Source organism: Eptesicus fuscus, chromosome 12 (genome assembly GCF_027574615.1).
Source record: "Eptesicus fuscus isolate TK198812 chromosome 12, DD_ASM_mEF_20220401, whole genome shotgun sequence".
Lineage (NCBI taxonomy): Eukaryota > Metazoa > Chordata > Mammalia > Chiroptera > Vespertilionidae > Eptesicus > Eptesicus fuscus.
In genome coordinates, this window is record NC_072484.1 from 69,613,319 (window position 1) to 69,634,710 (window position 21,392).

General features: G+C 53.4%; 1 protein-coding gene and 1 pseudogene across 2 annotated transcripts in view; one reads left to right on the forward strand and one right to left on the reverse strand.

Annotated features, from left to right (window-relative positions):
• Positions 1–728: 728 nt before the first annotated feature.
• Positions 729–21,392, reverse strand: part of MYBL2 (MYB proto-oncogene like 2) — a 29,769-nt gene continuing 9,105 nt past the window's right edge. Inside the window, exons 3-14 of one of the 2 annotated variants that reach the window (XM_054723861.1) lie at positions 20,445–20,516; positions 19,549–19,641; positions 19,112–19,332; positions 17,154–17,316; positions 14,142–14,429; positions 11,257–11,667; positions 9,039–9,178; positions 6,036–6,135; positions 4,523–4,636; positions 3,251–3,355; positions 1,941–2,090; positions 729–1,373 (exon numbers count right to left, since the gene is read on the reverse strand). In XM_054723861.1, coding sequence (XP_054579836.1) covers positions 1,245–1,373; positions 1,941–2,090; positions 3,251–3,355; positions 4,523–4,636; positions 6,036–6,135; positions 9,039–9,178; positions 11,257–11,667; positions 14,142–14,429; positions 17,154–17,316; positions 19,112–19,332; positions 19,549–19,641; positions 20,445–20,516 — 1,986 coding nt within the window. In that variant the 3' untranslated portion in view covers positions 729–1,244. Of the gene's footprint in view, positions 1,374–1,934; positions 2,091–3,250; positions 3,356–4,522; positions 4,637–6,035; positions 6,136–9,038; positions 9,179–11,256; positions 11,668–14,141; positions 14,430–17,153; positions 17,317–19,111; positions 19,333–19,548; positions 19,642–20,444; positions 20,517–21,392 lie in introns of both variants that reach the window. The other variant, XM_054723860.1, reaches the window with a different exon arrangement.
• Positions 15,558–15,655, forward strand: LOC114230062 (U6 spliceosomal RNA; annotated as a pseudogene).

Sequence of the window (21,392 nt, forward strand, 5' to 3'; positions counted from 1 at the left end):
GTGTTGGAAGTTAGGATGGTGGCTAACCTGGACCGGGTGGAGAGGGGCCCTCTGGGGGGCTGGCCATGTTCTATTTCTTGGTCGGGGTTCTGGTAACACGTGTCCTTTTTGGGAATTCACCCAGCTGTTGTTCACTTGGAATGTGTTGCACTTTCATGGAAAGCCTTTGAAAACCGACCCTACACCTGAAGCTTATTCTACTGCACCGCAGTGCTTCCCTGGCTGGAAACTATCAAACAGATTCCAGTGCAGCCTTCAAGTCCAGGACTGGGTTCAAGCCCTCACTTGGTCACTTAATAACTTCTGCTCAGAGCACCAGTGCAAGCACGGACACTAATCCTTGGCAGGGTTTATTGGGCATAAGAAAAAAGGAGTGAGAAAGCTTTTGTGATAACATCCAGAGTCCGTATTTTCTGAGCCCCAAGTATGTTCTCGCCAATCCCTTCAACAGCTCTGAAAGGCTAAGGATTCTCCCCGTTTCACAGCCGAGGACTCCCAGGCTCACAGCAGGAGAGACACAACTAGAGGTGACCAAGCCGGATTCACATCTGTGTGACCCAAAGGCAGAGCTGTATCCACAGCTGCCAGGAGAGCTGCCAGGTGTCCTGGGGAACAATCAAGACACAGGCACAGTCACAATGGCTCTGGATTCCAAAATCTTTCATCCCACTTATTCCAGGAATGGAGCTGGCTGCTGAGTCAAAAAGTCACTTCTCCCATCTGTTCAAAGGTCAGACAACTGCTTAATGAGGATGAAGAGGGAGCCTTAAAATCAGATAAAAAGGGCCTTCCAAGACCTTCAAGAAGTAGCTATGGCCCACTTTACCTACTGATGCAAACACACCAACGACCACAAGGTGGTGAAAGAGTAGCACCATCACATTGCAGGAAAAAGGCAATTTTATTCTTTCAAGAACACACACCAACAGGGTGAGAAGAAACACACAGGCTATGCCTGGTCCTAAGCAGGGGTCTGAGATGAGGCCAGGCCTAACCAGAGCGTGGGGCTCCCTGTGGCCCTGGGAAGAGGACTTTGTTCTGTTAGCACCAGATACTGCCGCAGGCACAGCTGCATGCGGACAGGACAGCGGCGGCCCTGCGTCTCCACCTGAGAGATCTGGGGAGGGGCTGGCAGCAGAAGGCTCCCTGCAGGTGGTCACCTGAGTGTGGTTCTCAAATTCACAGACCAGCCTGTCCCCCAGCCCCCTGTAAACATGAGAGTGGGCTCGTGACTGCCGAGCCCCTCAGGACAAGATCAGGGTCCGAGACGTGTGGCTGGGCTTCAAGCGGCCCAGGAGCTGCCGGGCTTTCTCCTGCATGAAGAGCTGGTCCCTGGTCCCTCCGCAGGCCACCATCTTCCAGGCACTGGTCATCTGGGAGGAGGCAAGAAGGTTACCATCCAGGCAGGAGCAGCGCGCTCCCAGGGAACCCTGGTGGAAGCGAGCCTGGGAGGGGTGGGGGCCGTTTCTATGACTCTCCCTCCGGAAGCCAATCTCCTCGTGCTCTTCCCCAACTGCCTGGGGATGTCACTCCTGCCTCTGGGCATGGAGGCTGGACCACAAGACATGACCACGCCCCTCTGAGGTACCAGCTTCCATGAGAGGAAAACCTACAGCCATGCAGGTGGGGAGGAGGGATTCACGCGTGCAGATGTGTACACGCGGGGGCAACCAGGGCAGCCTCCACCCTCAAGGACAGCCAGGTGCTAAGCAACTAAACACAGAGACGAGTGAGACCCCCGCCGTGGAAAAGGGACTTGTGGGCGGGGGTTGCCAGCATGAGGGTTCTCTGAGGGATTGGCATCGGGACTGAGAGCTGAAACCTAAGTTGATCAGGAATCCAGGCAGAAGCAACAGCCTGTGCAAAGGCCCCGCGGTGAGAGGGCAGCCGAGCAAGCCCCCAAGGGTGGTGCCACACGTGCGAACAGCACTCACAGGGGCAGGGGCCGGGGCTGGTGGGTGGCTTCTGGGCTTCTGGGCCGCTGCCAGCTTCTCGGGCTTGGCCTGCAGGAAGCCCTGGTTGAGCAGGCTGTTGTCTCCTCTGATGCCGGGCAGGATGAGGCTGGAGGAGCCGGATGGCACATGTGTTGGCTGAAATCAAAACCAAGTGAAAGACTCACTATTTTGCCACACGTTCAAATAATAAATACCCAGTCACACCCCCCAGCACACATCCTCCTGGCTGTGGCGACCTGGGGCACGACTTTAGCCTCTGAGCCCAGTTTTCTCTTCCAGGTGGGGAGATCACGTAAAGATTAAGACGATATTTGGAAAGTGCCTGTTTCAGAGCCCAGCGCCCAGCACATGCTCAATAATGTTGGGTCCTTCTCCAGGAAGCTGGCTCCTCCCCGCCAGCATCAGGTGGAGACGAGGGTGCTCTGGTCCCCGGCCAGTCAGAGTGATGCCGAGTCTACCAGCACCCACAAGGAGCTGCACAAAGCACCCAGGTCTGTCCAACCTCCCCACTCAGCGTGGCCTTTACCCTCCTAACAGTCTGATGGGCTCAGGGCCCTCGTCACAGGCAGGGCCTGAGGCGCGGGGCCTTGACAGATCTGAGAGCAAGTGCTGGGTCGGCACTCAGCCCAGGTCCACCCTCCAAATCCTGTGCTCTTAACCACTTGCCAAACGGTCTTTTCTTTCTGGTAATTACTTTATGTGCCCTACATGATGCCAGCTGCAGGTCTGGCTAGAGGGACCAAGTCCAAACAGAGGCTTCTCTGCAAGGACTGTGGATACCTGCAAGATCTGCTCAGGAAATCCGTTCCATCGCGACCCCCACGCCCCTCACTGCCTTCCACTGGGCGCCCAGGGAAGACAGCTCGCCCCATCCCCGGCTTCAAGAGGTCAACATTGTGGCATGGTTTCTGAGGACCTCGTCTGTGTGTAGACAGCAGCCCCCTGGGTCAGCCTGGGAACTGGAGAGCACCCAGCCCAGGGCTGAGCACCCACCACCTGGCTGTATAAAGGCCTGTCCTTGACTCTCTGGGGTCACCCCCATGAGTAAGATCCCAGTGAAGGTGCTGGCGAGCCAGACCCATGGTTCTCACAAGTATTCTAGCAAACTTGTAAGTAAAACTTTCTGCTGAGCAGCACACGGAAGTCACGTCCAAGAACCACCAGACCACTCCACCTCCAGGGTCCGCCCACCGCTTCAGGGCCCCAGAGGCAGAGCTCCAGGGAGAGCCCATCCTCCCGGGGGCAGAGGAGCCTCTGCAGCTCCCCGGGGGGGACGGCGTCTCTCAGCCCCTTACCAAGGACAGAGTCTTGGGCAGTGAGGACATCATCAGCTTCCCATCCTCGTCCACGATGTCAAGAGCCAGGGACTTGCGGACTTTCTTGATGGGGCTCCGCCGCAGCTGGGGGGTGGGGGGGAGAGGAAGGAGGCAGTCAGGGCTGGGCTGGGGATCCCTCCGGGCCCCGCTGGAGAGGATGTGCTGGAGGGGCTCAGGGGGACACAACAACAGTGGCCCCACTGAAGACTACACCCAGGGTAGACTTTCCTGCCAGATGCTACAATGGGAGCCAGGACACAAACACCAACCACCACCCAGACACCCACTCCTCACCCCTGAATGGTCTTCACCCCCTTCCCAAAACAGGCCCCCAAAATAATCATCCAAGTCCCACTAAAACCATCACCCATGGGCAGTAACATGGAGACATAAACTCCACTCTTGGCCCTCTATCAAACCCCTGCACCTCCCATCCTCAAGGTGGGAGTGGAGGGGGGGGGGGGCTCTAATACCAGAGAGAGGCCCTGGGACTAATAGCACCCCAACCCAGCAGTGTGCCCCAAACAGGTGCAGTCCTGGCTCAGAACCACCATCCAACACGGAGAAGAGGCCCAGGAAGGCCTCGGGTCAAGTTCTCTCTGCCTACAATACCCTGTGGCCCCAGCCAGGGGGTCCCCCCAGCCGCCTGCCCACCTTCCCCCACTCGCTCCCCATAACCTCCACCTGCCACCCTGACCCATTCCCATCTTCCTGCCTCTCCTCAGAGGAGAGCCTCGGGGGGGAAAGGGGCACAGTGAACTCCCGCTATCAGGAAACCACAGGAAGGGCAGCGGGGGAGAGGCTGGCCTGGGAGAGCGTCTGCCCCGGCCTCTGCTTCCAGGAGTCCCTGACCAGGGTGCCTGCCGGCTCCCTCTGAAGGGTTTCTCTTGGAAAACTCCCTGTGTCCCTCTCTGCCACGTGCACCGAGTCACCAGGGTGTCTGCCCACTGGACTCCAAGAGGGAGCAACCACGTTCGGGTCTGCACTGCTCTCTCCCCTGCACCCAGCCTGGGCCCACTGCACAAGGGACACATCGCTGAACAGCCAAGGGACAGTTCCAAGAGGAGGGGAGGGCCCCAGACACCAAGGCCTCCCCTTGGCCAGTCTCATGGATAACCATTCGGGGAGCGAGGCTCTGGGGCAGCTCCACTTCCCGACATCGTCTCACTTTCACCAACTGTCCAGACGTGCTCCCGGCCACCTCTCTCATCTCCCTCGGCTCCTGCCACACTGCCCGCCTCGCCCACTCACCCCAGCCTTCCTCTTCTGCTTCTCCGGCCTCACTTGGTCCTCGATGGTGAGCTCGATGCCGGCCTCGGAGCGCAGCACCTCCTTCAAGTCCTCCTCCAGGTGCGGGGTCTGGGGCTGGGGCAGAGAGGGCCACGTGAGGCTCCCACGCGGCCGGATACGGGGCAGAGCCACGCTCCGGCTGTCCCGGGCCGTGCAAGAAGGAGGTCCAGTGCTGGGGCACTGGCCTCACGCACACACCATTTGCTGTCCTGCCCTGGACAAGCAGACACTGACCTCAACGTACTGAGGGCCACCATGGGCCAGGAACGCCCCCGGCCAAGTCCCCACAGCAGCCCTCACACAGCTGTCGTCTCCCACAGGGTAGAAATGGAGGCTCAGAGAGCGAGCCTGCCCCAGGGTCACACTGCCGTGGAATCAGAACCTGGACACGCTCCAAGCCCTAACTCCCTCACCCCTTTGCTCCACACTAATGCGGACGCTTGGTTCCACTCCCCTTTCTCAAGCCTGGGGGCTCCAGGCGACCTCTCGGGCCTCAGGCAGCAGAGCCCGGAGAAAGGAGAGCGCCCCCAAGCAGAGGGAGGGGAGGTGCACTGGCACCTCAGAAGTCACCCTGAGCCCCTGCACTGTCCTACTGCCCAGGTCAGACTGGGAGATTGGCCCTCCCAAGCCCGTCTGGAGAGCACACAGACACGGGAGACAAATCGCCCTCGGACAGGAGAGGGCAGAGCTCACCGTACCCGGCCTGGGCCCTTGTAACTCCCATCAGCTGCACCACAGGACGGGACGCCACAGGCCCACTGCCAGGCCCTCACGAGGACCCCGCGCAGTGAGGGGAGAGGAAGCCGGGGGCCGCTGCAGACTGCTCACAGGCCCAGTGCTGCTCTGTGACCAGCCTTCTCTCTCCTCCAACTGAAACACTGCCTGTCTCAGAGCCCAAGGTGCCAGCTGTCTTGTCATTGGGAAAGCATGGCCATGTGATGACTGGGAGGGGCGGGGGAGCTGGCGGGGTGTCCTCACTGGCCATCTCCAGCCCACCCAGGAACGGCTTTCCCAGGTTTTGTAAAGAACCAGCAGTTAGGCAAAAGGCTTCGGCTAGAGGAATAATTTGCCACATCCCCAAATTAGTCCTAACATCTGAGCAAGTCCTCCTCTGTTCCAGCACCTTCCCGTTTTCTTCCAGCACGTACAATGTGCTGGAAGTATTTAGTTATTTGTGAATTCATGTGTTCAGGGTCCTCCTCCACCATCCCACACTCTGAGCCTCACCAGGATGCTGTGAAGCCGTGTCTCCAACACCAGCCAGTGCTGTCCTGGCACGTAGTAGGTGCTCAGGAAAGGTCTGAGGAATTGATGAGTAACCCAGCCTCAGTTTCCCCATTTGTAAAATTAGGATAGCTGCAACTTCCCAGGGCCGCTGGAAGAACCCAATGAGACCTGAGAGAGGGCTCTGTGAACTGCAAATGGCTGGACGAACCCAGGAGACCACATGCACAGCCCTGCCCACGCCACATACCAGGGGCTTCAGTGGTCCGTACTTCTCCAGAGCGTTCTTGAACGGGGTCGGTGTGTGGGGAGTGTTGTCCATGGAGTACTTCTGATCTGGGGTTACAAACCTGCCAGGGCCAGGAAGGAGGTTTAGTGACAGGGTTGGGGACAGTCACCAGATGCTCTCCCGGCCCCCCTCCACCTGGACCTCTGGCCTTGGCAACAGGGAGGAAACCCGCACACAGGCTCTTGTCCTCTGGCACTGGCCCACCCACCCCCCAACCCGAGAGGGTCTTAATCAGGGACTGAGAGGAAGGAGCCATCCCCGGGAACAGGAAAGAGGCTAAGAGGGTCCTGGAGACCCAGGTGGGTAAAAGAATGGCTGAGAATGCTGCTTGGTCATCAGTCTACAATGAGGACTTTCCATAAAACACAGAAGGCTGTGGCCTGCAAGGGAGAGGCAGGGAGGGGAGGGAAGGAGGAAATCCTGGAGGTCGTGTGCCTCCCCCACCTCTTCGGAGATCCAGTGGCAACAGCATCGTTAGGGAAAGGCAGGGCAGACACCAGGTGTGAGATGGTGAGGCCAACGCACATGCTGAACTTACCATCTTCCCAGTCTCCTCAGAATGACCACAGTGGGGACAGAAACGTGGAGGGAAAGCTTTAGCAGAGAGAAACCTAGGCAGGGTCGGTCCACAGGCAGAAACACTAGGAAGCTTCTAGCACATGTGGCCCCACCAATGTGTGATTTCTGCCTGCGATGGAAAAGCCTGCTGGGGAAGGGACAGGAGAGGCGCCTCACGGCCGGGCTGCTGGTTGTGGGCAAACCTCGGCAGATGGCACGTGCCAGACTCCACCTGCACGAGGCCTGTGTGACCTTAGTCAACAGGAGGCATCACCACAGCCGATTCCCACAGCCTCCCTGGGGCGGGTGCAAGGACGTGAGAAACACCCCAGATTATCGAGAACTCGGGGGCAGTGGCCAATCCTAGACACGGCTGCCTGGGGCTGCTGCTCCAGCCACTTCCCTGGGCCTGCCAGCCATCCCACAGGGAGGTAAAAGCTAGAAGAGTACAAACCATTCTTTTCTTCCTTCCTTGGGACTGAGAGATTGGACAGAGATCACCCAATCGGTTCCCATATCCGTGTTACATTCCACCCCAGATACACACACAGCCCTCTGTAAGGATGAGCAGACAGATCCGCGCTGGTCAAATGGAAACACCTCACAGTTCAAACCGCAGTTCAAAGGAATGAATCTGAGACACGGCCCCAACATCTCTGTGAGACACGGAACTTTTACAACAAACGTGAAAATTCTAGAAACTCCTGAAGTCACTATGTCAGCAAGAGCTGACAGGACAAGCCTGTTAGAGAAGTGAAGTGAGGGAGGCTGACTGAAAAGGGAACACATAAGATGCCTTGGAGATGGAAGAAATGCAATTCTGGAAGCCAGAGGACCCAGCAGATGGGAAACAGAAAACAGGGGAGGGAAGGGTGCGGCTTGTCACCCAGAATCCTATACCCAGCAAAAATAGCTTTCAAAAATTAAGGCAACTTTTCAGCTACACACAAGCTGCAAGAATTCATCACCAGCAGGCTCCCACTAAAGACCGTTCAAGGATGGCCTGCATACAGAAGGAACCTACCACCAGGTGGAAGTAAGGACCTACAGAGGAACGAAGAGCATGGAGATCTGTGTGTGGAGGAAAACAGAAGTTGGAGCAGCAGCAGGAACATAGATGAGAAGGAAAAGGGGAAAAAGAAGTGTCACTTCCTTCTGTGGCCGCAGCGTATCTGCTGAAGGGCTCAGATTGAACAAGATTAAAATTAAATTTGGTTGATGATGGTTCTGAACAAGTACAGCTCTTTTATATGAGTCTGACCATTTTGAACACCGAGACCCTGGAGTTTTATCAATGATAAAGAAAATCCCTGTGCCCTGCCAGTGTGGTTTAGTGGTTGAGCATCGAACCAAGAACCACAAGGTCAATAGATTGCAGGCTTGCTCCCCGGTTGGGGGCGAGCAGGTTGCCCATCAATAATGTTCCTCTCTCATCCCTGTTTCTGTCCCTCCCGCTTCCTCTCTAAAAATCAAAAAATCAAAAAAAAAAAAAAAAAAAAGGAGAGAAAAAAAATCTTTGCAAAAGTTTGTATTTTTATAGCAAAAATGTGACTCTTGGGACTGAGTTGCTAATAGATATTGGTGGAAGCACGTACACCCAGTCAGCTTGAAGAGTCTCCAACGGACCCTGCCAGTGAGAAATTTCCACTACGGGGAGAAGAGGAAAATGGGTTACCACAAGAATGGCGTGACACTGTACCACCAAGACAGGTATTTTAACATGGATTTCATGAAGTGAATGAAGACAATAGCTTTCTGATCTAACACCAATGGACAGCAGGTTTGACTTGCCAAAAACGTTTTATCTTAAAACAATTCCATTTTTGACATTTGCAATGAAAGACCAAATGTTACCAGAGATGACAGTTTGAGTGCCTGGAATTTTTTTCAGTTTGATTTGTAGGAATATGACCTTGTGGAATGTTAACAGTAATAAAATGTCTAATACTTAAAGAATCATGAATATACAAGGAGGCCTACAACCTGTCCGGGCCTGGAAGGCGGATGCAGCCTTCACTTCTGACTGAGCAGAGACAGAACTGGGGGCACTTCCATACTCCACATAAGGCTACTCAAACAGTGGATTTGTGCTTGAAACGCATAGATAGAGAGATTAAGTTTTTCATGGCAATTTGGACCCTCTCCATTTCCGAGATTAGAAAACCACCAGATTAAAATATAAGAAGAATCAGAGCAATGGTAAAGCACCAGACTATCCTGACAAAATTGAAGAGGCGTGGTGGCCAGGAGGCTGCCTTCGATAACAGGTTCTCAGGTGTTTTTCCAAGGATGCCCTTTCCCCACCAGTGATCCTGGCCCCCGGCCCTGCTGGGGGAGGACAGGTCCTACACTCCTAGGCCGGCAGTAGCGGTGCGGGGGGGGGGGGGGGGTGCGCACAGCACTCACGCAGTGTGTTTCTGGTGCAGGGGCGTCTTATCCCGGTGCAGGGGCGTTGTGACCACCACCTTCTGGCTGCACACGGGGGTGGATGTCAGCGAGGGGCTCTCCAGCTCCAGTGTGTCCTGCTTGTTCCAGAAGTTCAAAAACTGCCAGGGAAGACAAAGGAAACAAGACAAAGGGGTGACCTGCAGGTGGGACGAGACCCTCCAGACACTCCCTTCCTCCCCCACATCTGCTGACAGAGGTCCCTCCTGATATGGGAGACTCCCCTCCAGCCAGGCACCAGAGAAAAAGGCCAAGGCAGATCAGCAGGTACGGTTCATGTATCACTGGGCTTGTCATGGCCCGTCCCCACTTTTGCCAGGCTGCTGACGGTGCACTTAGGACAAAGAACACAGACGGTGTGGGAACAGTTCTTAAAGGACCCGTAATGGACAGGGGACGGCCATGGGGGCGGCTGTGCTGATGCGGGCATTAAAGAGCACCTTCTCCCACCAGAGCTACACACTTTACACCAAGAACTTCGTGTTCTCAGACCCTCTGAGGTACAGGTACTATTGTGAACCCCTTTTTAAATAAGAAAACTGAGGTTTGGAGAGAGTTAGACTCTTGTGACTTCTCCAGGCAGGACTCAAATCCAGATGGGAGCCAAGTCTGAAGCATTCCCTTCTCCGTCTCTGCCCCTGGTAGTTCAGGTCCATCTGCAGGCCTCAGGTCCACCGCCCTGTGCGGGGTTCCTGGAGCAAGGTGGCCACCTCACCCCATCATCCTGGGCTGCTGCTTGGGCAGCTCAAGACTCTGCTGTCTTCCTTCTCCAGTCCGTAATCCTCATTTGGGGTCCAATATGGGCTAAATGTGCTCTCCCCAAATGTGTATGTTGAAGTCACATGACTGTGACTGTATTTGGAGGCATAGCCTTTAGAGATAACTAAGGTAACATGAGGTCATGTGGGTGGGCCCTAATCCAGTAAGACCGGTGCCCTTAGAAGGTTATAAGAGGTAAGAGATTTTGAGAAGACAGAGATGATGATCCAGACCTACCCAGAGAGAAGACCATGTGAAGACACAGGGAGAAGTCAGCTATCTGCAAGCCAAAGTGAGAGGCCTCCGAAGGAACCAACCCTGCCCATTCCTTCCAGAACCGAGAAAATAAACTCCTGCTGAGCAACAGTGTGTGGTACTTCGTTACGGCAGCTCTAGCAGGTGAACACGGAGTTCTCTTGGACAAACAAGCATCCCCAACAATGGGCCTGGCCTCAATCCCTCTACTGCAGATGATGGTGTAGCCTCCTGAAACATGCCACCTCTGGCCTTGCTCTCTCACATCCTCTCGGGAGGGAGGAAGCCTCCACACGCCCTGTTCCGTCCAGGACATGGGAACTCTAAGACCTGCCTCTCCCCCACCGCTCCAGTGCATCCTCACAAAGCCCTGCCGCCCCATTCCCCCCAGAGTCCCCAGGGCAGTACATACCCCTCAGATACACCTAAGGCCCTCCAAGGCTCCTGCCCCCATGCCACCCTCCCCCCCGCCCTCAATCCCTCCTAGCTCTGGACTTCACTCACTCACTCGCCCTCCCCATCTCTGCACCTTTGTTCAGACACCATTCTCCAGAAAGCCTGCCCCCGTCACCCACCTCTAGGAAAGTCAGGGCCCCTCCTGAGCAGTACTCAGAACACAGTAAACTCTCAATTGCTATCGTCAGAGCTCTCTCCACACTACAGTCTGCATCAGCTCATTCATCACCAGCCTGCCCCCAATATTAACCCTCTTCAAAGGCAGGGCTGTCCTTTCCCCCTCTGCTCCCCAGTGACAAAGAAGCCGATAAGAAATAGGTGCTCAATAAATTGATTCTTTTACCAAATACTGAGCCCCTTCCCTTCTCTGCCCAGTTATCACCCACTACCCTCAGCGCAAGCAACTCCTCCTCCTCATGGAAGCCTTCCTGGATGACCTCCTCCCCCCTCCCACCAGATGCAGCAAAAGCCGTTTCCTTCATCCCATTTACCATGTTTACTTGGGGCCTTTTTTATTATTAACTGGTCTTCCTGCCAGAATGTAAGCTTCACGAGGGAAAGCCAGGCCTGTGTCTGCTCACCCTTCATCGCCAGCCCTCCCACACGGCAGACAACCCATGAGTACATGTGCCTGCGTGCAAGGCCCTGCACTGGGAACTGGGAGTCTGCAAACAAAACCCAGCGAGCAGCTGGGGTGGGGTCCACACACCTGGGAGGGCGAGAAGGGCAACGTCTTGACAGGCGTGCTCTTGGGGGTGAGGCTGTTGCAGGAGTCCAGGAAGGACACACTGGCGCTGTTCTCTGTGACAGGGGACAGGGCGACACGCCTCTTCTTCTGCCGCTTGAGCACGGAAGGCGGAGTGCCAATGCCCAAGCCCCCCACTTCGGTGCTGGGGGAAATGGGGATCAGCTCGCCCCGGCTGCCCCGGCTCAAGTCTGAGATGGTGTGGCCGTCCAGGCGGTACTCGGTCACGCTGGGCCCCGGGGCCATAGGCTGGCGAGGCGAAGCGGCCGGCCACTGCGATGGCTGTGGCTGCTCCGGGCTGCTGTGGATGCTGCCCTCTGGGGACGGCTCCTCGGGGAGGTCAAATTTACTCAGGTCACACCAACCATCGGGGTCCTGCCCAGAGAGGAGGGGTTAGTAATCACTGCAATCTGTCTGCTTTTCTTCCAGCAGATACGAGAGGACTTAACTCACTGAAGGAAAATACACGAGTGCCAAGTATGATCCCACAGCCCAAGAACAATCATCATGAACAATTCCTCCCATTTTCCCAAGGAAATATAAATCTTCTATGCTGCATATCTATGTTTGTAAATAAAACTGAAGGTAAGTTGTGCATAAGGCTACTGGCTGTTATTTTTGAAATGTCCCATGCACTATTTAAAATATAAAAAACACCAAGAAAAATACAAAGAAACCCAAATATCTATCAAATAAGCTAAAGAAATAAAACCTTATCACTGAGACCCCATGTTCACCTGCCCGCTCACATCCTCTGCCTTCAGGTGGGAAACCACTACTGGAATTTAGAATTTACCGTCATCATGCATTTCTAGTATTTTACATGTTTTTAAGGTTAGTATAAATCACTTCTATATCCTGCTCTTTGTTCCACTTAAAATGTCCGTAAAGCAGAAATAATCATGCCTAATTCTATTACCTATAAGTTAAATGTTTACTATGAACGGTGAAAATTTTCCAACTTTTATAATGACTTTATGACTGCAAAATACTCCATCGTATGACTCTATCAGTTATTTAACTGTTTTACGAACACCCTGTATATAATCTTCTCCCGCAGGCTTAGGTTTCCCGTCAACATAGATCACCACATGTGGAAGTCACGGGCGCAAGGCTGTGGCCACATTCCTGGAGGGGAGGCAGCTCCTGTGCTCCTCATGGTGCTCCCTCGCCCCTTCACAGGCCGTTTCCAACCCCAGCAACCTGCTCGGGAAGCGTCCCTCCCCCGTCCACACCGAGGAGCCCAGGCCAGAAAAGATGCACCTGCCCACTCAGTGTCTAAGAGCTATCAATCCTGAGAGGCACACCCAGGCCTTGTCCAGACAAAGGACTTGGACAGAAGCTTCCACTTTGGTTCCTGGAGGGTCTGGCCCTGCGTGAACCTGGACCCCAGTGGTGATTTCTGGCCCGTGAGGCTCGCAGGAAGGTGGGGCAGCTCGTTCCTAGTGGTGGAGGCCAGCTCAGGGCAGTGCTGACTCGGGCCCACTTTCAGCACAAGCCCACAAGCTAGGGGAGGCCATAGAGTTGATGGCATCTAATAGAAGCACATCCTGCAAGGACTTCCTGCAGGTGCTGCAGGGGAGCGAGCGAGAGCCGTTTTTCCTACAAACGTAGCTCCTTCATCGGCTGCTGGGCCTGAACTCAGGGCCCTGGCACTCACTTGCTGTGTGATGCCAGACAAGCCTCCTGACCTCTGAGCTTGGGATCCCCTCACTGGTGATGAGCCCACCACCCACTTGCCTGCTTCTCAAGATCCTGTGACAATTCCTTGGAGTGGAAGGAACACAGCAGACAGACCCTGTAGCGGGGCCCAGTCCCAGCCACTGGGCTAAAAGATGAGACCCCGAGTCAGAGGGTTTTAGAGATGGCTCCCTAGGGACCGTGCCACCCAACCACCATTAAGCAGGACACTGAGAGCACAGCACAATGGTCAAGATCACCCAGCTGACTTGCTGTGTGACCCTGGGTACACAACTTGACCTTTCTGAGCCTCAGTCTCATCTACAAAACAGAGAAAGGACACAGCTCACCGAATACTGGGTGGACTGTACATCAAGCTCAGAGGCTGGCATTTAATAGGTGTTCAATGAATGTCATTATTTTTACCAAGGAGGGGAAGGGCCAAGTGGGAAGGTGAATGTACCAAACTCCACTGCCCCTGGAGTTCAGTATCCGTGTTAAATTCCTGAGTGAGATGTAACTGTCTGTGGTTATATAAGTGAATGCCTGTGCTCTTAGGAAACACACACTGACATATTAATGGATAAAGAGGAACAACGTCTGTAACCAGCCAGGCCTCTTGCCCATCACCTCCTGAAACCCACTCCACAACACAGGCCTGGCTGATGCAGCTCAGAGCTGGGATGTCACACCAAGAGGTGCCTCCCCCGCTGCAGAGCTCTCCCCCACGGGGCACAACCCACAGCCAGCTCGGCCTTAGGGCTGCACCCCGAGTAATCAGAACCCACTCACTGCTCCAGCCCCACCAGTCCCCAGGTCCCTCTCCAGGGACTCCCAACCGTCTGTGGTGCTGCAAGCACCATGCTCAACTGTGCTGTGTTATCGGCTCAAACACCCTCCCCCGCCATCATCCCTCAGAACTCAGAGCGCAGCCTCCCCTGGGCAGCCCTCCCACCCCACCCCATGCTGTACATCATGCGTCAGGAGACTCCTGAGGGCAGGGACCATATGGCAGCTCCATGTCCCAGCCCTGGCTGCAGGCTGGGCACGTAGCATCTGCCCAGTAAATGCTATTGGGAGAATGTGTGAACACAAGGATGCCCGCCCAGGAGAGGACTCCCTGCTGGGGGTGCTCTGGGCCCGCTGGGAAGTGCTGTGACCAACATTACCGACTCGATCAAGTCCAGGGCTTCCGAGAAGCTGGACCCCTCGGCCGGAATCAGGAGGTTTGCAGCCTCCACCACCCACTTATACGGCAGGCCGATTTCTGGCGAGGAGCCCTCCTGGTCTTCACGCTTGGGGGTGTTGTCTAAGGGCTCTGGTGTGCACACTCCGTCCAGCTCTGCAGGGCCAGCTTCCTGCTCCTCAGCAGGGGTTGCTGCTGTGGCCTCCTCCTCACTGCTTTCCTCTTCCTTCATGGCAGGGAGCGCTGGGGACCAGCTGGTCCCAAGACTTCCCTGTTGGACACAAGGGCACACCGTTGGTGGAGTTTGTGTTATGAGATGAAGATCATGCCATATTCCAGCTACAAATCGCACAACCTGAATCGAATAAGGAACCCAAATTGAGAGTCTCTAAAATAACTGTCCTTACTGTATGCCTTGAAAATACCAACATCATGAAAGACTGCAGTTAAAAGTGGACAAAAGAGATAGGACAACTAAATGCAATGTCTAATCCTGGATCAGGAACAGGAAGAAATGGAATATGGACTATAGATTAGATAGAAGTAAAAAAAAAAAAAAAAAAAAGGTCCTGAATCAGAGTTAAATTCCCTGAATTAGACGTTAACTATACTGTGGTTATGTAAGTGAATGCATGGGTTCTTAGGAAACACACGCTGAAATATTAGTGGATAAAGAGGCACAATGTATGTAACTGACCTCCAAATGGCTCAGATAAAAGATAAAAATATGTGTAAGACAAAGCAGATCTGGCAAGTGTCAAAAACCAAAAATGAACCCAGTACAGGTCATGTGAGAGTTCTCTGTACTATTCTTGCAACTTTTCTGTACGCTTAATATTACTTCAAAATGAAAGTTTGAAAAATTCGTGTAGAGAGCATTTGAGATCTTGCTCCCTGGAATATGTCATCAATTTGGCTGAAATAAACTCATTAAAAAAATGAAAAAAGTGTATACTAATTTTGTGACAGGGAAAATAAAAATACAGGAAAATCCTTCATGGCAATAGCTCTCCTGGCAGAACCTTAGAAAGCTTCACACATGAACCTGGCACACAGACCCCGGTGTAGGGGTCTGTGGTTAAGAGGCCACGCTGAGAGCGAAGAGCAAGGTCCCGTGTGGAGGGGGCACAATGGCGTCAGGGAGAGAACACAAGCTCCGGATTCAGACAGAACTTGGCCACTTACTAGCTGACCTTGAGCAAAGTGGGAAGAGAAACCTTTCAGACAGTGAGATATAACATAGCCTCGTTTTTAACTTATTACCCTTAATAATAAGGGAGAGATCTGTCACTGCAAACACTGATCAGTGGGGAAAACAGGAGGTGCTCCCATCTACACATTAACAGGCAAAACTATCCTGGTAAGCAATCTAGCAAAAGGTATTAAGAGGCTATTTTAAGTGCTCGCTTTTGGAGCACATATGCTAAAATTGAATGATACAGAGCATGACCCCTATGCAGGGAAGACATGGAAATTCATGAAGCATTCCATATCTTTTAAAGAGAGAAAAAAAAACACGTTTTCTAAGAATGTGACTATCCAGTTCTAAGAATTTCTCAAGAAACAACTGAGAAAACGGTGATTTAGCTACAAGACTGATCCTTAAAAGCTTTGTTTCTAATATCAAAAGCATTAGATTTAACACAAAAGAAAAAGCACACAAAAAAGGAAAACAATTTTTTAAGTAAAATTTTTAAAATTGGATTTAACCTTAAATAACACACAGCCATTAAAACCATTCAAGTTTTGTTTCTAATGACAATAAAATGAACATAACCTTAATTTAATTAAATAACCAGCATAACAGAACCATTAAAATGCTATAAGGCCGAACCAACTCATTGACTAAGGACCGGGGCTCAGGGTCATGGTCTGGGCTCATCAGGCCCAGCAGCCGAAAGCCAAGCAGGAGTTTCAGAGACTGAGGGAGGTCTGACCACTCTGCTCTCTCCTGAAAGACAACTTCGCTGTTTGCTGGTTCACGATTACAGAAAAGACCAGAAAGCAGCATAGACGTGTGTTACCAACACCCAGCACTGTCAAATCTTCACACTTCGACGTTTGCTTCAAATCTTCATTTTTTAAGATTCATGAGGTCTGTTTTTATTTATTTTTTTAATATATTTTATTGATTTTTTACAGAGAGGAAGGGAGAGGGATAGAGAGCCAGAAACATCGATGAGAGAGAAACATCGATCAGCTGCCTCCAGCACACTCCCTACTGGGGATGTGCCCGCAACCAAGGTACATGCCCTTGACCGGAATCGAACCTGGGACCCTTGAGTCCAAAGGCTGATGCTCTATCCACTGAGCCAAACTGGTTAGGGCAGAGATCTATTTTTAAAATATCAATAAGAAGTTCGCTCTGGGGTGTTGGGTTTCATTTTTACAATTGCAATGTAATACTAAACGATTCCATACATATGCCTTTCTAGGAAACCATATAAAATTAAAATTACAGACAGGAGCTAAGGGTGGGGAAGGGCTGGAAGGGGCCCCAAGGGAGCCTGGGGGCGATGGAAAGGTGCTGTGCCTTGACTGTGGTGGTGGTTACATGACTGTACGTTGTTGTCCTGACTCAGAACTCTATCCCTCAACACAATGAATGTTTGCTATATGTGAATTATACTTCAATAAACCGGAATTTTAAAAATTGCGATCACGCTTTTAGTATGAAAAAGCCAGAAAGAGCAACAGGTAGGAAGGGAGGTGTTGATAAGAACAGAGAACTCAATTTTATGTCAGCTTGCTCCGTCATGCTTCGTCTGTGGGCAGACAATTGCCAGGTATGTGCAGACGTGTGTGTGACAAGGAAAGGCCCTAGTGAGAGACACGCAGCCACACTGACCCTCAGCAGGAACTAATGAATGGCCGTGGGCAAGGTGAAAAGGGCAGACAGGTGTTAAATGACACGGTGATGGGTAACCCTACCATCAACCCTACCAACCAACCTGGAGCCAGGCCAGTGCTGGGCAGCCCCGGGCAGCCGTCTCACCTGGCCTTCCGAGGGGTGGGCACTCGGCTGGCTCTCCTTGTCCTCGAGCTCCAGCAGCAGGTACACGGGGGGCTTGCAGTCTTTGGACTCGCTCAGGAAGCCTCCTGTGTCCACCTTCCTTTTGATGGTGGAATTCCAGTGATTCTTCACAGCATTGTCTGTCCTACGGGGGCAAACGAGGGACCTTTGAACCCCGTGGCCTGTGTGCCACCAGTCACATCACTGACTGCCCTGAGCTCCCACTTCTGTACATGAGGGTTCAACCTGAGGAACTCGAAGGTGTCTTTTAGCTCTAAGATGAAGTCACACACGTTTCTAGCACTTAACGATTCCCAGAGCATTTCCACTCACCTCTGCTAAGTCCTAGTACCCAGGAGTAGGGAAGTGCTCACACACAGTAGGCACTTCTTTCTCTGAGGCTCCAAGCAGAGTGCTTTGCCCTTGGATTGCGAACAGAGAATAACAGCTTGGCTGAGCAACCAGTCTAAGAGGAGGGTCTCTACCTCTGGTCACTCCCGCTGCAGACCATCAGGAAACGCCCACACACAGCATGCACCACGTCAAGGCCAGACTTTGAGTCCCCATATCTTGCTGGGCCATGCCCTGTTCTTCTCCACCCCTCCTCTCACAGGCAAGAGCCCTTCCCTCCATAAACCCCTGTACCTTTAACCTCTGCATCTCAGGTTCCTTCTAGGAAACCCTGACCCAAAACACCTCCCAGCCCTCCCGCCCACAATGATCAAAGCTGGGTGCTCCAAGCTATAATGCACTTCGTTCTTTTGCTCTCATATATTTACGGAGTGCCCATTACATGGCAAACACTGCTCTCTAGGCACTGGGGACACACGGGCAAGGAAGACGGGCGGCTACATTTAGCGTCTCCTCGGGTAGGAGAGACGGGCATCATGGTCTAATTACAACTGGGGGACAGGCTGCTCAGAAGACGGTGGGAGCGCTGTGGCCAGGTCACCACGGACTGACCAGAGGCTGGAAGGACAGAAAGCTTCTCTGAGGAGATCAACCAAAGGACTTGTGTGCATGCATATGAGCCTAACCAGTGGTTAAGGACAACAGGGGGGTGGGGGCATGCGTGGGGAGGGGTGTGGGATGGAAATGGGGGGATGAGGACGAATATGTGATACCTTAATCAATAAAGAAATTTTTTTTAAAAAAAAGCTTCTCTGAAGAAATGACACTCCTGCTGGAAACTGAAGGATGAGAACACTGGGCATAAGGCAGGGGTGCACGGGGGCATCTCAGAGAAGAGCTCACTGTGTATAACAGAGAGGGACCAAGGCGAGGCTGGTGGCGTGAGCCGGGCCAACAGGCCACAGAGGGGAAGAGGCCGGGTCTTCAACCCCAGAGCTAGGAGAAGCTCCGGAAGGACAGCATGCTCGGGTCTGAGTGTGAAGCAGACCCATTTATACTTCAAGGGAAATACACCAGCTGGCATTCCACCTCCTCTACCTCTCAGGACCCCAGTGTCATGAGAAAAGAAGGATTAAAAATAAAGCAAAATAAGGTAAAAATGCACAAGGACAAAGAGAACAGGGTAGAAGACAATAGCATACAATAGACTTATGTTTCCAGAAATTGGAGAACACGTAGGGGCGCAATAAGACACTTAGGAGACTGGGAATTGATCCGGAGGAAGATTCTGGCAAGAATGGAGCCAAGTCTTCCCGATGCTCCTTGCGATCCCAAGGGGCTCAGGGCTTGGAGGGACCAGGCCCAGGGAGGAGCAGGATGAAAACAGAGCAGAGGTTTGGATGTCCAGATGCCGGCAGGAGGGAGGTTTATTCTCTAGAGAAAGACCAGTCTGAAGGACTCCTGCGTCTCTGGGTGAAGTGAACAACTCCAGAGAAGACCGGAGGAATATTCAGCCACAAGGCTCTCCCCGACCGGGGAACCTCACCCTGCCTGTCACCACTGTCCCCAAGCCCCCGGAAGTCGCTCACCTTCCCGGCAGCATCTTGGCGATCTCGGCCCAGCGGTTGCCCAGCACCTTGTGGGCCTCACAGATGATGCGGTCCTCCTCCTCGGTCCAGCAGGACTTTTTCACCTCGGGGTTGAGGTGGTTGTGCCAGCGCTCGCGGCACTGCTTTCCCAACCGGCCCTTCAGGTGCTTGGCAATCAGTGTCCACTGCTTCGTGCCGTACTTCTTAACCAGCTCGATGACCTGGGAAGTAAGCCTGGTGAAGGCAGCGAGCCTGCCCGTCTCACACCAGCACCTTCTCTCCACGTGGGCCTCACCGCAGCCCTGAGAGGTGCGACGGACTGACCAGCGGAGGACACACACCCAACCTTCGGCCAGACGCAAGGGCAGCCTGGCAGTCTCGTGACTCACGGGGTAAGTGAAGGCCCACTGTGTGCAAGACACTGTCCCACTAGTTACCTTCTCGTCTTCCTCTTTGGTCCACGGCCCCTTGACGAGATCTGGATTCAAGACCCTCAGCCACCGGTACTGGCATTGCTGGTCAGTGCGATTCTGGGAGGACAGGAATCATGAGAACTGGGGAGGCAGTCCTGCATCATGCTTGACCACTGGGCTCGGGGACTATGGCCTGGGCCAGGTGGCTCAGATGGGTTTTGTCTTGTTCCTGGAACCACCACACACCCCGTGGCCACATGTCAGAATACCCATGGCTTTTCTTTGCTACAGAGGACCGGATGGAACTGGGCAAACTAAGAACCCCGTGGGAAGCCAGCTTGCTTGCTTCTGGGACAGCGCTGTTTCCCTGATCATGCTATTTTAATCGGAGGGAGATGAGGAATGGGCAGAAGAGGTCTGGTGACTTGGTCCCTGAGTGACCCAAGAAATAAGCCAGACAGCAGCTCCCGCCATACACCTCTCCAAAGCAGACACCTGCAGTCCTGGGAGCTGGGGGGGGGAGGGGGAGTCTGAGGGAGACCCCTTGAGGAAGCTCTCCCCGCAAACCTGCTGGAAGTACCATTTCCCCCTCAGTTTCAGACTCACTATTGAGAAACTGAGCACCAACACAGGAAGAAATGCAAATACGCCACTGATTACGTGCCACTGGTCACATGCTGCAGGCGTCAGAGCCTAGAGACCACAGGCATGCTGAGGCTGCTGCGTGGTGATGCCTAATCAGGGTGCCTGGAATTCCAGTTTGGGAAGAAAGGGCCTGGGGGGTGGGGTGGGGTTTGGGAAGTTTCGGCAGGAGTATCATTTCCTTGTCTTCTGCTTGGCAGCAAGTCTGTCCCAGGAACGCTGTCTGGTCACTCGGAACCTGCCCCTGGGGCAGGAGGCCACAGAAGGGCTGCACTCACAGGAAAGTGGCTGGCCAGGAACTTCCAGTCTTGCTGTCCAAACTGCCTCACCAGGGTCCTCAACTGCTCATCCTGCCAACACCAGAGAGAGAGAGCTCAGCTCACATGGGTCCAGGAACAGCCTCATCCAGCCATTCAGCAAGACCTCCTCTGAGCCAGGTGCTATAGTCGAAGCAACAACTCACCCTGAGGGACTTACGGTCCAGAGGGAGACAGATCCAATCCAAGTCTCCCAAAGACAAAAGTAAAGCCACGATGCTGGGGGCATAGAGAGGTGTGTGGCGACTGCCTATTCAGGGAGGAAAAGGGACAGGCCCATTCCAAGAAGCCCAGGGTAGCTGGAATGCAGGAAACACAGGAGAGATATGCAAGCTGCTTTTGGAGGGGACGGCCGGGACCAGGCCACACACAGGATGGATTCGGGACTCCGTGTTATGTTATGCAAAGCCGCTGATGCATTTGAGCATGGGCGGACCCAGTCCAACATGCTTGTTGTGAAGTTCACTTGGGCAGCTGCAGGGAAAGGGGCTGTGAGAGGACAGGAAGGATAACAGGAGGCCATTCCAGGCACTCAGGCCAGAGACGATAGTGACACAGCTCTGGAGATGGGGAGACATGGGCAGAACTTAAGAGCAGTCAGAAGGCAAAACAGTGTCTGTCACAAATATTCTCCTGCAAATGAACTACTGATTCACACAACACAGAATCTCAATATCATCATGACAACGAAGCAAGACATAGCCCTGGCTGGGGTGCTCAGTGGTTTGGTGCATCCTCTGGTACACCAAAAGGTTGTGGGTTTGGATTCCTAGTCAGGCCACATACCTGGGTTTCAGGTTCGATCCCCTGTCAGGGTGAGTATGGAAGGCAATCAATGAATGTTTCTCTCTCCCTCTCCTTCTCCCTCTCCACCCCCCTCTCTCTCTCCTATCAATGTTTCTGTTTCTC